This window comes from Anticarsia gemmatalis, chromosome 4 (assembly GCF_050436995.1).
Source record: "Anticarsia gemmatalis isolate Benzon Research Colony breed Stoneville strain chromosome 4, ilAntGemm2 primary, whole genome shotgun sequence".
In the NCBI taxonomy this organism is placed as follows: domain Eukaryota; kingdom Metazoa; phylum Arthropoda; class Insecta; order Lepidoptera; family Erebidae; genus Anticarsia; species Anticarsia gemmatalis.
In genome coordinates, this window is record NC_134748.1 from 3,423,512 (window position 1) to 3,441,448 (window position 17,937).

At 32.6% G+C, this 17,937-nt stretch overlaps 1 protein-coding gene across 1 annotated transcript in view; it reads left to right on the forward strand.

The window, feature by feature from the left end:
- The window catches only part of Nos (Nitric oxide synthase), a 114,892-nt gene that overhangs the window by 5,556 nt on the left and 91,399 nt on the right, over positions 1 to 17,937 (forward strand). The window contains exon 2 of the mRNA XM_076113170.1: positions 2,582 to 2,952. Within this exon, the coding sequence (XP_075969285.1) occupies positions 2,680 to 2,952 (273 nt within the window). The 5' untranslated portion in view covers positions 2,582 to 2,679. The remainder of the gene's footprint in view (positions 1 to 2,581; positions 2,953 to 17,937) is intronic.

Consider the following 17,937-nt stretch of genomic DNA (forward strand, 5'->3'; position numbering starts at 1 on the left):
TTCTGCTTTAGTTATAAATATTTCGTGTTCTTCGTTATTTTAGTGAAAATTAAGTTAATGTTCTTGTAACTATTTATACAAAAATGAAATTTTCAAACTCTTGGGAAAACATCCTATTCTCATAGAGTAAGATCTATTCTTAAAATACTGGAAATAATAGATGCCTTCGTAAAACTAAAAGCACATATTTTGAACAGTATTTTGGGTATAAACTAAGTCTGTTTATATTTCAACCGTCTCTATACTTAAATCATGAAGATAGTTGTTTCATAACATTGTCAGTTCTTTGCAGGCTGATATGATAAACCAACGAGGTCGTCCGCACTAAGGTGAACTTTTACTGCGATTTTTGTGTAAGCAAAACACGTATCTACGTAATAAGATATTCATGCGTCTTGCATTTTATAACGCAACTACATATTAAATATTCATTCTAGTATTTTGGTTATTATGACCACGGGTGAAGTTTTACCGCAAAATCACGCATAAAATCTAAATGATACTTTTCTTTCTTTTTATTTACAAATTCCGTGCTTGATATCTCGTAGAGTATGTAGTTTGTAAAGGCCATTTATTTTGTTCCATTTTAGTGTACCGATTCAATATGAATGTTTAAATTTATGTTGTTATTTTCTACGTGAATGAAATGTGAACGTATTTAGTAGATTAAGCTAAGTGACGTCCATTTGATTTCAACTTTTTAGATTACCTAATTGAAAATTAATTTGTTTCGTAGACAGAGAACAGCGTTTTAAAATAAATTGGTAAAATATATTTGCTTAATAACATTTTTAAAGAACGCTAAAATTCCACGGTATCGGAAAATCGTCTACACTCATATTAACGGAGGCTGCTCGTCCTTTATTAATTTATTTGTCTTTTTGTGACCGCCGACGTGAACATTTGGGTCTCGGGTCAACCGAAAAGATGTTTTTCATAAGCAAAGGGCCGAGGAATTCCTCTCAAAATAATGACCGCTTTGTATAACCACACAATAACGCAAACACTAAATTCCAATCAATACAGAAAGTAGATAAGTGTGATTTGATGAAAGTTTGACGAGATAAGGGCAACTTTACCAGCGCGGGCTGCCCTCTTTGACACAACTTTCCGTCCTCCTATTATGAAGGGCTCTTTGTTTTGTCCGAAACACTTCATTTCGAAAATATTGCTTCAAATATTTTTTTCACAATTTCCTTTTGTAAGGATTGCGGAAATGCGTTCGTTTTGTCCGATGATGATTTTGAAATTTTGTTTTTTCAATTTGGTACGGTCACGTAACAAATGTAATAGTTCCGTTATTAGAAGGCAGACTTCAAACTGGAATTCAATTTGCAGGCAAACATTTAATTTTGCGAAGTAGCTAGAAGCTTTGAGAACAAAGATTCGCTGTTGAAATGGAATAGTAACTAAATAACGTTGCAGAATGCTACTAAGTGTACTAAGTGTTAAGTGCAAGAGTTTGTGCGATGGAAGCCGACGGGCCTCGCTGACTTGTTGATTCACAAGTTCTGCAAGCCGGCTAACAAAGTTTAACATTAAAATATCGTAACACTCTGTTACATCAGTTTACGATGCTCCCACGTTTCTTGAAACTTTGTTTAATTTAGTACGGTTTGTATATTATAGCTTCACACTTTAGTGAATTTTATGTTTGAAGTCCACGCACTGGATTCGTTTCGATGAATGGCACAGCGATTGTTTGTTCTCTGAATATTCTACTTCATTGAATCGAACGAGACTATGTCTATTATAGAGTATTATTTCGCTTGAATACGCAAAAGTATGTAAATAGAAAGTTTTACTTCAAAGACAGACGTACCAATTCCAAGAAAGTAAAACTGTGAAGAATGTTAGGCGCGAAACAATAAATAATAAAGTAAAGCAGATACAGGGTATAGCGTGCTAAGTTGCCTCGGGGAACTCGCTCCGGATCTTTGTGACAGTATCTGTGTGGCGGCACGGCGTGACGTCATTGTTTAACACGTCGACCCGGTTCGAACACGTCGCCAAGTACGGCGGCTTATTTAGGAAAGTTTTCAGTAAAATGTATTAAATGTACGGTGGGATGTAATTATTGATACAATAGGATTGTCACGCGCAGTTGTATCCGTGCGTAATTAAGTTCTTAGACGGTTGTAGCAGGAATGTCTGGGATGTCTAGACGAGGCTTTTGTTAAACTTTTATTTTCTTGAACTAATTGTCTTTAGGTTTGTACAAAATTGAGAGGATTAGTAAAGCTCTGGTTGATGAGAATCATAATTAGAATTAGGTAGATTTTACTAAAGTCAATGTCAGTTCAAATTAACTTAAAACAAACTGTTATTTGCTACACGTTGCGTGACTATTAATGTATTTAGAAGAACGTAATATGGCTAAAATGTAAATAAATACTTTTCAATTTCTTATCTTAATAAAATCACTAAAACAACCCCGTACTCAAACATAAAGGTGTTTTAAATTAAGCTCTAAAATAACTAAACAAACGTTAATTGAAAAGTTTTTCAATACCCCACACTTTTACATCACCAAAATAAGTACCGAATATTAAGATGAATTATCATTCAAACCAATTTCCAGAAACAAAATATGTGAATGGAAATCTGTGATAGAAATGCACTATCGAATGTACGGCTACGGCTAAATAATATCGAGTAGAACGAAAGACTGCCATCAAAATGATGTCCCAACACCTGACCAGCATGTTTGAGCAACTTGGCAACTTTACGAAGAACAATCTGACGCATAACAGCAAGCTGGTGAAAGAGAAGGAGAATAAGGCTAATGCGAATCATGTAGGAGTGGGCGGGACAGGAGGAGGAGGAAACCAGCAGCCATCACCTTCCCATAAGCACGCGCAACCACCGCCGCCGCTAAAGAAACCATGCAAGCTGCGAAACGTCGCCTCCAAAGCAGAGTCCTACGACACTCTCTATGGCAAAAGTATCATGGTAAGTCCTAATTATTAATATTTCGGAATTCGTCCATCTTTGCGACAAAAGGACGTGTTTACTCCACTTCTTTAATCTCTACTTTTGGATCAAAGAGAGTCCAATATAATCTGCCTTTATTACTTCGTGTTTTTCCGCGTGTCTTAATGTTATAGTATCTAAGATTTATTATATTCAAGTGTTTACAAATTGATAATGATCCTCCGGTTCCAATTCTTTATTAAAATCTTTAACATTTTTTAAGTGCTTTCGTCGTCTGAACGGTATTTTTAGAAATTATTTTCGGGAGCGGATTTTCATTTAGCAATGTGTTTACTTTTGCTTGTTAAACTATGAAAGATAAAATATAACTTGCCTGTGAATAATGACTTCTATCATAGGCTTTGTTAGTGATAATGTAACGCTAACATATAGGTACACCAGTTTTAATAGCGCGAATTGAATAAGGTTTAAGAAAACAATCATAGTGGTTTAGATAATTATAATATACAAGAGGTAGGCCAGAAAATATTTCATGCAATTTATTATTTACTATTTAAGAACTCTGTGTGTTATTCAGGACTTAATTTTCTATCGCCAGATTTCTTTATTTAAAATACATTATAATGTTTTTCTGTTAATTGACTAGTTTTGTGATTTTAGCAATATACAACTCCTCTCATTCACCAATTTCGAAGTATCAACATTCACCAAAACTATTAGTTTATTTGCTCGCAGATAAAGTTTATTTTACAACCGGGGATTGAAGTAAATGGGTTTTTATTATACCTGACTCGTTAAAACGTATTTTCTCATTCAATTCCGTGTTGGCATTGCGGTCGAATCTGACGAACTGTTGTAAAATTAAACACTCGTACAAATTCAACCGGCTTCCCTCACTCCAATTGATTACCAAATTGGTTTTTTGATTTCCATCAAACCGGCTGTTCTAAGGTTTGAATTTTTACACGTTCCAACCAATTTTGTGTGAAAACGGGGTGAATTGAATAACTGGGACAACGTTGATGATTTATGATTGATATCATTTTTTGACTTTTACTGACTAACTGTCTTTGGCAGTTTTATAACATAAACAAAATAATATATTTCTACATTTATAAATAAGAATCTTGTTGTAATATAAATATTGTTTCAATAATTTATTGAAAGAGCACAAACTCGACTGTCTTCCAAACTAGATTTTATACGTCCTCGGCTTCTTATGTGATTTCCAAATAGCCCTAAAAACTCTTAAAAAAAGTGTTCTTTGTAGTGCTCTGTATTAGTTAAATTTGGAATAATTGTGTAAATTATTATTATAGACATCACCTGTTTACGTCATTGCGTGTTATTGTTTGTTATATTTTCGATACAGTACTAATAGCCGGTTTTCCCTTCAACATAGAGTGACCTCAGTTGCTTACGTCGAACAGTTTGTTCCAGATAACACTACAGCGGTTGTGATTTAAACACTCATGTTAATCATTATCTATTTGATAAAGTTACTTGTGGGGTATTTAACTGACTGTTGAAATAAAGCTACATATGAAAAGACCGCTTGAGTGATTCGCTGTAATACAGATTGATACTTCAACACTGTCTTTCTAAGCTGTCGAGTACTTGTAGTTAATTAGTTATTTTTCCATATACACTTATTTGTCACATTCCCATATATCTATTTGATGCAATGATCAGTAGTGCAATTTAAACTGTACTGCCAAAATAGTTCTTACGGAGCCCGGTAGAGGCGCTAAACTGATTCTAGTGTATAATTTCTCGACAGTTAGACAGTTGTCGAAAGAACTAGAGAATCGAGCTACAGTCGTATTACATAGAAAAAGTCAGGCAACAACTCATAAACAGCCTTCTTAGAAGTTTGGTTTGTTTTTTAAATTCTAAAATATATTTCTTACCTTTTCATAGTACCTATTTAACCTAACTGCTAAATGTTACCCGGAAACCTTTTCTTGACTATAAAAATGGTGAAAACAGGAAATTTAATATCACAGACTCCTTGTTTCGGGCTAAAAAATTAAAGTTTTAATATATGGACAGTCGAGTTTAGAACCTTTTATCCAACTTTAGATAAAAGTTATGCGAAAGGAAAGAAAAAATGTACTTCTTTATTCCGTAATGTTTCTTATAATCTTAATAAAATTATAATAAAGATACGAAGTCGTCTCAAACTTTGAGAAATTAATTAAGAGTGATCAGCTTACGAAGTTTATTATAAGTTAAATACAGCTACATATTAATGTTTTATTTCATTAACGATTCCTTTTGCGACATCGAATTTTTTTGAGTTAATTTCTTGTAATATCTAGAATGCTATTTTACATCAACTTATTATTTGAATCAGTTATTATTTTTAGCTAGACAGGCTTTCTACATTTAAGCTTATTTCTTTAAGTGCTGTACAGACTTTCTTAGGAGAAAACGATCAAAATGAAATATTTTAAATAGGACTACCGACATCACTTTAATCATTAATGAATTTAATTTTTTGAATAATTACGCTTCATTTTGTTATGTACCAAGGCCACTGAACTGAAAAGAAGCACAGTAAACATAAAAAGTGTTGTTCAAGATCGTAACTTTGATCCAAAAGCATATACCTCTATTCAAACCTCAGTATCTACTGCTCAGTTCTAGCTTTCTCAAACTAAATTACTAAGTCTAGGCTATCTCACGCAAATAGACCTCTCACCGAGTATCAGATCAATTTGTAAGCAAACGGTTAAATAAAGGCTTGATACATTCGTGACAAATAACTGAAGTGACCGTAGAGGTGTGATCCGAGTGACGTGACAAAACAGAATAGATCCAATACACACCGGACACGTCACGGCTGTAAAACCCTGCAGATTGGAAGGTTCCATTGGTTTGCTTCTTGAATATTGAAGTACGGTTGCAGTGGGTTTCTGATTTGGATGATTTTTGGATAAGAGTCTCGTACATATCTCTGTGTCGAGAATATATTTTCTGGTTTTGATCGTATTTCTTTTATAAATTATGACTTATATGCTCCATATTGTAAAACATTATCTTATTGTTCTCTTTGGCAATAGGCCCGCTTCCTATTATCTATACTAATATTATAAAATTGTTAAAGGAAAGGTCTATTTCATACATCTCTGCCTACACCTTACAGTATAATAGGCTTGATATTATGTATCTACTGTTCTCTCAAGTCGTTCTAAGTGTATAGTACTCGCCATTATTTATTTGTTACTTTAAAAAAAATGTTTAGTATTTAATATAAGAATTTAAATAACGGAATATTTTACCATTAAAATGCCTGATAACGGGACAAATTATCTATACTTACTGAAAATTTATAAAGTAACACTTTAAATGCTAACATTAAAAATAAAACGGCGATTAAAACCTCCAAATAAGTTTCCAAACTAATAACAATTTGTTTTTAATTTGTTAAGTCAAACAATAACGATTAACAAACATTGCTTTGAGAACAATGTAGCTGTACAATGGTACATGAAAACCCACATAAACTTAATAACAAAATAGTTGAACTTTGATGTAATTTGTAACGTCTTGGTTAAATGTTGGACTAGGAATTAACTGTGTTTAATTTAGTTTTGTCTAGAAACTGTAATCTCTAAATATTTTAAATGCGAAATTAACTTTATCTGTTTCATCTTCATACCTAAACCACTGAACCGATTTGGACAAAATTTTGTACCACGATAGTTTAAATCGAATAAGTAAGTTTAATGCCATATAGGTGATATGCCACATAGTCATTTAGTACTGTGATTTTTACTCTCATTTAGACGAACGTTGGATTTAAAAAATATATTTTTTGTAAATTACACTAGGGGCGTTGAACGATTTTCCCATTTTTGACGATAAGTAGTTTTTCTTAAACTGATGCTGCAGTGGTAGGATTGTTCCTCTGTTTATATTGATTTCGCTATTTCACTAGTCAGACTATAAACTACAATACAACAATAGTACGAATTAGTTGAATGACATCCAGATTTAGATACACAAACAAGTTGTCGCGTGCAAGATATTTGTGTCCTCATTACGTAGTACGTACGTACTTGGAAATAATATTTGTTCAGTAAAGCAAAGCTCTACTGTTGTGGTACAGTAAGAATTTAACAAATGCTTTCTTTATAATAAGAATAAAAGACGAGCAACTGTTCTGCAGTAGATGTGTAATTTAGGTATCGAAGAAAAAACTGGCACGTACATTATATTATAATTGATCGTTTTTACCTTCAAATACTGAAAAATCTATACATATTCAGTTGCGTTTAAAGTGTTTTTAAAAGGAGGTTATGTAGTACATGAGCTTTATGCACTGTTAAATTGTTAAATCTATAATCTATACTTAATATACTTAATTACTTAATATTACTTAATTACTTAATATTACTTAATATTACTTAATAATATTATAAAGCTGAAGAGTTTATTTGTTTGAACGCGCTAATCTCAGGTACTACTGGTCCGATTTGAAAAAAAATTTCAGTGTTAGATAGTCCATTTATCGAGGAAGGTTATAGGCTATATATCATCACGCTACGACCAATAGGAGCAGAGAACCGGTAAAAAATGTTACAAAAACGGGGAAAATTATGACCCATTCTTTCTTATGTGACGCAAGGGAAGTTGCGCGGGTCAGGTAGTTAAAGATAACTTAAACCTTTTTTACGAAACAAACACATAATTTTCGTCCTTTTTTACTAGTTTATACCACATACTATGTTGGAAAAATAAACTCTATAAATAACATATAAATCAGTGTGTATGTAGTTGTACTACTATACACGGTATGATGCCCTTGCCATGACCGCGCAGATCAGTAGTTGCATTGAGCAACAGTTGAAACGCTGAAAGCACACGTTTTGATTGTGTGTCGCTCTATCACATGACAACGTCGTAGCTGCCTAAAGCTCTACGCAGATGAATAGACTGTTATGATAGAGTACATATTAAGAGAGCTACGTTTTAAAGTGGGCTGATTACAGTATTACTTGTTGCGCCTTTAATTTGTGCCTCTGAATTATAAAAAAAATCTACTTTCACATACTTTTTTAAAGAAAGTATTTGCAGACATATATTTTGCAAATTTACCTACTAACTGTTTAAAGGGGTTACTCCTGTAACCCCTTTAAACAGTTAGTAGCACAAGAGGATAAAAATGTGAGTACAGGACTATGGTTTAGAGGTTTAATGCCCTGGGTCAGATGAAAAGACTTATTACACCATTTTTACCAACAATGAAACGTGAATTTGTTTTCAAATATACAAGTCTACGTAATGTTGATCGTCATTTAGTTTTGCATTTAAGGCTGTACTAATTAAGCCCAGACTTTTTTTGAAGAATAACATAATATATCTAAGTTTTTCGTTCTATATTTTAAAAGAAAACATATTAACAATGTTTCAAGCACCTTTCTTTTCAATTACAAAACAGCGTTAAGCCTATTGTTACAGCATTTCCTTCGGCCGTCGAGATTGTTGTTTGTCCGGGTAATAAAGCCAGTGCTACACAGTCAGATAACACAATAAGCTTAGCAAAACGCCCACAAGTTAAGGCTATTACACACGATACAAGTATCATACATATTGTATAGAGTTTTGTATTTTATTTTCTCGCCTTTTGTGTGAATGAAAAATCTTTTGTGCTTAGTTTTATGTATTTTTTTATTTGTTGTCCAGTGATGTATGGTTTTCTTGTTTTGTTAAAGGATTAGGAATGGGTATGTGTGTCGGTTGTTATGTTCGGTCTCGTAAGTCCAGATGTAAAGTCGAGAAAACGCTTATCTCTGGGAACTAGACAGGATAATAGTCCTTTGAGGAACACACAATTCGTTTCACACAGAAAAAGTTTATTCTAAACAGTTGTTGAGTAGATGGTACCAGTTATATCATTTATAAATTAGTATCCAGTTATACATTTCATATAACGAAATTAAACTTAAGTATCATGGCAAAATCAATATACTTAAATAATCAAAACCAAACCCCTAAATGACTCTAAAATTAAAATAAAGACTACACAAAAAGCCATCAACACTGATGGTTCATTTCACTTGGCCATTCATTCATAACAGAAGCACCGTGGAGTCGAACAACCACTATTAATTTCCGCCAAAAATACTTTGAGCGAAGTCACGATTCTCATGAATGGGACAAAAACCTCCTGTCTATAGCTCGGTTCATTTAATTACCGGGGTAATGCTGCTTGATAAAAGAGACAAAATTCTATGTCTCAAACTCTCAATACTGCGTCAAACTTAGTTTAATAGACAGGGAATAAACAGAAGTCTCAATATAAGATAGAACGCTAGATAATACTTGAAACATTTAAGTACTTAAAAAAAGATAATAACTTTGTTTCTGTAATACGTATGATTTGGAAAACGTATTTGATATAATTTTTTCTCAGGAAATACGCTAGGGGCGCTGATAAATATTTTTATTTATGATAATTCGTGATAGCAAAGCGATACCTAGTTCGATAATGTAGTAAAAAATGGCTCTTGTGATCTTTAATGCTAAGTTTTACACATTTCTCTAAGTCGAATGGCAATTTGAAGGACCCAAGAGTAGGTCTGGTGTAGAATTTTATTATTTAAATTCTTTTGAAAAGAAATATTTATTTAGAGACGTAAATACTCTAGTAATTATCTTTATCAAGAATATTAATTACTACAGACATCTTGTATTGACAAGATTTTAATTATAATACTTTATAGCTAATAAATAATTACTTTTAGGGGAAAATATACGTTGTTTATGAGTTATGTATGTTCACAAAGGACAAAAGCTTGTGTAACTTGGATTACTAGGACTAAGTTACAAACAATAATGAGATGAGTCTTTTAATAAACTAGCGAGGAAGGAAATTGGACGGTTTCGCGACTTTTCTTGTGTAATGTTCTAAAAAAGAAAGGTATTTTTATTTAAGATTAAAAGACAAGGAGGGTATTTTGGTGATTTTTAAAATAAATATACTCGTAATATCTAGCAAATAAAATTTAGCGAAGAGACTTATTTTGTTAGTAAGATGAAATATCTATTTATCTATCGTTTTGTCTTTTTTGTTACAATCTAAACGTTTTTTAGGTTTGGGAAAGGAACTCTACTTTTTACTTCAAAAGTTAAATTTTAAATAATTTACAAATATTCTAGTACATATTTTTTTAGCCTTTACGTAGTAATAAAACATAAATATTGTTCGAACCTAAACTTCTGCGTCTCACCTGTACAGTAACTTAAAGATTGTAAAGTACATAAGCTCTCGGTTCTTTATTGAAATGAGTTAGGTATCGAGCCTCAAGGAGCATTTTGTTCCGAGACTGATGAATACGCAAGGAGACGCAAATGGATCAGTTGTACGGTACTTGGTAATTTATACAATGTGTTAGTGAAGGACTCGGGCCCTTTGATTGTTGCCTGTTCAATAAATAATAGCCTTTCGTTGATGACTTTGTTTTTGTGTTTAAATTTCTATTGAATGTTTTAAATTCGACTGATAATAATTTGAGTAAGCAAGAATACTGAGATGTTGTTTTTTCAGAATAAGATATATTTCTGAATTCAAACATCTTTTAGGACTTTTCTTTTAAATGGCTTTTACTAATTGCTAACACTATTAATGAATTAGGTGGAATAGTAAAAAATAACTGATGTTTTCATGTAACATACTAACAGTATATTACAAAGTACCAAGAAAGCAATAAACTAACTTATAAAATGCACTCTATTATAAGTGCATCAACTGTACTAATCTGCACGATCCGTTTCGTTTCAAGATGAAGATAAGACCTAGATACTCTTTCAACAGTTGTAAGTTCTAAACCAATTGTTTTATTAACCGTCTGAAGCATGCAGTCTTGACCCCTATTAGAGCAGTGGGTGCCAGAGATAAATCTTTTTGTCTCAACTACATAAAGGAACGGAAGAACAAGAAATATGTCACGATAAGATATAGGGAACGTATACGGCTCGCCGTTGAAAGATCTTCGTGTGATAGCGTGTTTATTTGTTATAAGTTCGATTTTACAATTGAAATGTTCTGCTTTTGATAAATATTGAGTTTATATAGGTATAAAATGTGAAGTATTTTTGTGTGTTTTTACTAATAAAATAACAATAAATTAATGTGACAAAGGTGATTTGGTTTTGTAGAATGCATTGTGGGTCTTGGGGTATGACTACTATATATTATTATTTATCTTTAATTTGAAGCCAGATTTACAACATCTTTTGTTGAAAACTACCAGTGGAATATAACAAAGTGTGTTAATACGCTTAGTTATTTTTAAATACATGATACATTAATACAAAAAAAAAACGAACGAGAAAGCCATCAATGATCAACTTCAAATAGAAGTCCATTAAAATATGTCACTGCAGTACAAACCATAAACAAGTATGCACTGCACATTCCCTTCTTCCAGTTCCACGTAACAAACTTCAGATTATCCGGAAATAACTATGCAACTTTACGAACAACAAAATGGCTGCCATACCAAACTAGACACGTTATTAATGCACTGTCAAAACATAGTTGGGAACGAGTCTCCAAACTATTTATCGTTCAAATATCAAGTGTGTCAATAGTTTAGATGTTATTTAGTTTAGTTGATAGATAGTGACCAAAATACGAATTTATTGAAGAGAAGATATTTTCGGAATGTCACCTTTCATTACTCGTAAGAAATATTCGCCTGTGGCTCTTTTTTTTAGAACATCTGATGATATTTTGTATACTTTCTCGAGAAATCTTTTTACCTGATGAACCTATCGCTTCACTTGTTGACGTAGCAGGCGGCAGCAGTGACTGTCATTCTGTTACGTTTTCATTGTAAAAATAATAGTATCGATGAATTATACCATCCATCGACTAAGAATCGGATCATTTGAACTGCTCAGTAACAATTGATTCCATTCTTAGTACATATATTTAAATTCGACGTAAATGTTACTAAAAATAACTTTTACCTATTTAAACAGATTAAAAACTACACCCCAGGTATGGGGTGTAGTAGGAACACTACAATCGATTCCCAAAGCATGGCTTAAAGTCTACTTTTGCTGTGCACAAGTGCTTTTCAAGTTGTATTTATTTCAGCGAAATTTTGCTTTATGCGTATTCATTTGAATAATTAAATGACGTTTTTAATATAACTTTGTTTGTTAGAATATTAATTCGGGCTGTGTGAATAAGACATTAATAATGCCGGAGTTAGAGGCTTTATAAGTTTTCTTATTATATGCCTATTTTATTACTTCAGTTGAGGAATTCTGAGTCAAGGGTTTTAATTATAATTCTTTTGTAATAGAATTATGTTAGGCAATAAAAAGACACTTATGAAAATTTCTTTTTGTTGTTTTTTTCTAGCTTATATATTTTATCTAACTTACTTGAATTTATAAAGTTTCATTGTTTTAATTTAATTCTGCTAAAAATCCGTATGTTAAACAAAACATTATTTGAATTTATAACTGTACATCGTACAACCAAATTATCATTCACAATGACCATGTAAAATATAAAAAAAATGCGTCTTATATTTTATAAGACGGACAAATCTGTAAAAACCAGTGAACTTTAACATCATTACACTCAGCACTTTGAAAAGTTTACACCTCTACTAAATCCATTCGATTTACAAAACTGGCATTCAAAAGACTCGTGTAGAAATTATCTCCGACGCTTGCCTCCAACAAGCATTGGATCGAGAGGCATCAGCGCTAAGTACTGAAAGCAAACACGATCCTCTAGTCACGCAGCTCCCAGCAAATACTCTGATTCTCTCCGAGGTCAAACAGTTCCTAGTTAGGTAGTTTGAGTGCACTCGCAAACATGCACCGGGGACAAGCTTGCTTTGCAAATCTTTTAAAATATTCAGCTCTGCTACAGAGCACTGAGAGCCTATGTGAATATTTTGTGACGTAGTTAAACGATTCATTTTATTATGGAAAGCTTTTGGACGAGATGTGATGTATGTGATGTGAAGACTCAAAAAATGACCTAAGTTTGCATCTTCTTCTTTGTGTATAAGGATGTATTATATATCGGTTGTCTGGTTACCATAGTACAAGCTTTATTTAGTTTTGAATTATGTGATCGTATGTATATTAATAGTAAAGTTCCTTATCACAGATAATTCTTTACTTGTAGGCGGTTTGGTTTTTTAAGGAAAGAATATATGTATCAATGATATATAATGTCTATGTAGCAATTATAGATAATGTTACAAGAAACTAGTACGTTGTAAAGGGTTCCTCTAAGTAGCAATAAACACGTCATTCGTCTCGACAGATCTGTCTTTTATACAAAGTATGCACGTTGAAAGTTGATGTCTCTTACGACGACATATGCACCCTGTGGCCTGTATTTTAGTACCTGTAAACTTACAGAAGAATTATAATACATTAATAATACTACCACATCGTCTTCATGCCAAGCGATTAGTATTGAATTTCAAATGAGATTGCACTTTTAAATTATTTCACGAGCAATATTCAATTTAAGAAACGTCGATACGATTAGTAACAAAAAAATATCGACTATCGAAAACCAGCTATAGACAAAGTATGAAACTGATCAGCAATCTAGCGGGTGCCGTAGGTACTAGTTGTTCTGCATATTTTAAAAACCAAATTCCCGGTACTTAGTTCCGATTGAGAAAAACGCCCTACATTTCTTTGGACATAAGCTGTTGTTCAAAATGATGAGGAGCTCAATTAGTATTAAAAGTTACAATTATTTTATCGAAGCGAAATTAGCTCTCTATTAGGTACAATTTTGCGCAGGTTATAGTAACCTGTATTTCCCTTAAGACTATATTCGGAAGGCGCATTGTTTGTGTACTGCTGCCTTGTCCATTCTCTACGCTATCTGTCATTGCATTGACTGACCACAAACCGCCCATTGTATACAAGTTCATAGCAGAACATTCGTAGCTGCAAACATTTGATATTCGGCTTTCGTATGACGTTTCCATCCTTAGTAGCAAATAGGCATACCATGGAATAAATCTATGATCACTTAAGACGTTTTGTTATTGATACAGCAACGTTCAGTGGAGTTGAATATTTATTATGTCAAAATATAGGTTCCGTATTAGCGATGACAAAGACTTCCTTGAGAAATATTTAAGAGTTCTCCAACATGTAATTTAATAGTATTCATTGTAATTTAATGTAACAAACCATCCATGAAAACCCACAGAGAACTAGCAATAAATAATTCTAGTATTTAGTAAGCTTAAGATAAAATGAAAATGTTTATCCATGCGAGAGTTGTCCTCTAAAATAAAAACATAATGCATTCCTTATTTATTGTTTCGAGTTCAAAAGAGCGGAAGCATAACAAAACGCGCCGAACGGCCATAAAGAAAGTAACTGAACAGAAAATTGCAATTTTATTTGCAAAAACCACATTAAGAAACAACAAAAAGTAATCGCAAAGTTTTGTGTAATTTTTACTTTTTACAAGTGAAAATATATAAACATTTGTTGTGAAAAACATTCCGTATTAACTTTAATAAATTGTGTTATTCTTTTTTATTTTAATTTTAGTATATAAAAGCAGTTGCGTTTTATATGCGAGTTCCTTAAAATTATTAGCAGACGTGAAAAGCTAGGATGTTCGTATTTTTATTCGGTTTATGAATAGAGTTTATCTTCTGAACTAACAGGAATTTTCATTAGGTACGTGGAAAAGTTGGAGAGAATAGTTTATTATACTAAAACATCTGGTGAAACGGGAATGAGTCGCTTTAATAAAAACTCTAATAAAATGCAATATCAAAAGTAGTTTAAAAATAAAATAGTTTAATATATAGTAAATTGTTTTCTCTTTTATCAGTCTTTAATTCATTACCAGCTTCTCGTTATATTTTTTCGGTTTCCTTCTTTACTCCCTTTGCAAAATTTTGGCGTTCATAGTTACTCTTTCTGTTCGCCAAATAATTCAATTACCATGGATCACAAAAGCACAAAGCGAGTGATACTATTTTTCTGCTTTAAGTTTTCCCTGTGACGACAGTTGGTACAGAGGTATATAAAATTTGCAGCGTGTAGCCATTACCCATATTAGACCTGCACCTTGTGAACAGAAATTGCTAACATAAAAGAGAAATATTTGAGTGAACGATTGTTAGAATTGTAGAATGGAATAGTAAAAATCGAATCACTTATATAAACAAGCTGGTCGAAAGAAGTCGAAGTCGCTGGAATTGCATTTAAATAGTAAAAACTAATCTCCTGGCTTCCGGCAAAATTTCAATCGAGAATTCTTGAATGGAAACCTAAGATGTTGGACAGATGAAATTTTTTCAAATGCATGTCGTGATAGATGATTAAAATGTATGCTTTTTATTACGATTATTAGAATAATACGTATGCAATGTTTTTAAAGTATAAGGAACTTAGAAAGTGTAACATATAAGATTTTGTAATGAGAAAATATTTTTTGCCTCATTCACGATCAACTCTTGAACAAGTTTATGCAAATGATGGTATCTTCTATCGGAAAGGTTAAGGGCCGGTTTTACCTCTTACGGATAAGTGCTGATTCCTATGGAAGATGCTTGGATCATAATATACATACAAACATAAAATCACGTCTTCTTCCCATAGGGTTAGGTGGTCTACTTGTTGTTTGGTAGTGATACCTAATAACATTTTTCAGCACATGCAATATGGACAGAAAAACTAGCATTTTTCTCCCGTGTAATAAGACGTCCTATTCACGGAAACTGAAACATTCAGTGTAAAAGTTGAATAGTGAATAGAAAAGTCGTAGGACAGAAATAAACCAGTTTCCACTGAGCTCGGATGGGTGAGACTCAAGCGAGTATAAAATAGATATTTTCTAGTAAGTCGACGATGTCAATCGGATGGCTTGCGATCGGGGCCTCGCTGCAATTTTACGCATTGATTGGCGCCTACAGAACGTTTGCAGCTTTCATAAGGCTAGATAGATATCAGTTGCAAATAGTAAAACGATTCTGTACATTTGAATGCGTTTTTATTGACTTATGCGTGTCTGATTGGTGAAGAAAAATTTTTTTTTTGGAAATCTCAAAAACGACGGTAATGTTATTTTATATGTATTTACCAAATAAAATCAAAAAGAAAGAGTTAAAGTATCATCAAGTTAAAACGCATAACGTAGGTACTTAACACCCAAGTTAACGATTTTATCAAAAAATAAAATTTGTCGTCATCGTCGTCGTAGATTAAAGTTTATTTTCTATATAGAATTTATTTCATATGGAAACTCATTCAATCAATTCCACCTTATCCTACCTTAATATACAAACTATCAGATACAAAGAATCATTTTCCTCTAAAGTGCTAATACAACATAAACAAAATAAGAACAGTTTTATTAAACAACTTAGCATTTCAATGATACTCCAACAAAGATATCAGATTGAACAGTTCTAAGTGAAACAATGAATGCAGAAGCCATTGTGTGGACGCTAGGACTTTTATTATTTCTATTATAACAAATACGGACTGCTATTTATGTTCTCTTTCAATCTGCATGTCATTTGTTTGTTTTGAGTGATTGTTTACTGTCATATGCGATGATGGACTAAATATAAATAAATATACGGTTCGGAGATTAGAAACTTAATTGGCATAAATATTTTTTTTGATGATAATATGTAACTAGTGGAATAAGGAAGACATTCTCAGTGACAACACTGTACAGTCGCACATTTTTCTACATTCGGTCCTATGAAGTACCAAGAGTTTGACAATTAAAATATAATGCAAAAATCGTTCCTACGGTGATCGCTTGGGGCGCTAACCAGATTTTTGTACTAAATTCCTAGATAGCTAGCCGGTTGTCAATCGTCGATAGTCGTAGGTAGAAAATACTCTGTAATACTCACTCGTTTGTTGAACAAAACACTTCTGGAAGTCAAACACATCATAATTTGTGATATTAAAGATCCAAGACGGTGATATCGGATATTTTGAAATACTATATTTTACCATCAAAAAGAAGTAAATGGCTTCTAAACAAAAATATTTATTACTTTAAGTTTAATTTCAGTAGAAGTAGCAATTGGTCTGTGACAGTAACAAGCTTCCGTCGCCAGTGCAAGCTGTCTGCTGCAGGAAACGAGCCGAACGGTGTAACCTGTAACGTGTAGACAGTATAAAAAAAACCAAGCTGCAATTTAGTAGTTATTTACACTTTATTTTGTTGAAATAGGAGCATTTTTTAAGTTGAAGAATAGTTAACATAAGTGTAACTGTAATCTTCATGTACATGTGCAAATTAGTAAAAGAAAAAATAGCTTTTAGCCGAAGTGTAATTTTCCATAGTCGGTACTATCGAGAGATTGAAATCTAAAATGAATGTCAAAATTAGTTCCTACGGCTCCCGCCAGTGGCGCTGATCGGATGTTGGTACCAAATTTGTCGATAGTTAGCCGGTAGATCATGGATTTGAATCTGGTGAAAAATGATTGCTGAAGAGATAATGTTTAAAAATATACACAAAGCTGTACTTCCTTTATTTGTAAACATCACGATCATAATATTATGGTTGCGATAACCATATCAAAATATGTTGAGGTCACTCAGCTTCGATTACATGTCTGACCTTGCGGGGGTGTATTGTACCCTATTAATGCGAGCCGGTCATTTGAGATAGAGGCCTTGTTTCTCCATCGGTAGGCCCACTGAAGAAGGGTTTTACTATTAACGTTCAAACATTAGAGCATTATGAAATGAATGATTTGAAAGTTGCTTGTTTGAAATACTAATCAAGTGTGAAGGATATTTATCGTAATTAATAAGTTTTATCTTTGTAACTTTAAACTTTTCAAATTAATAGATTTTGAAGTAGTACGTAATCTTAATAGCGGATTGTGTATCTTAATATACTTATATAGTTATTAATAAATGGTTCGAAAATGCCATCTTCAGTCAATATTGGGGCTAGCTGTTAATTTTCATTTTCCTGATTCTTTAGTGAGTTAAAATTCT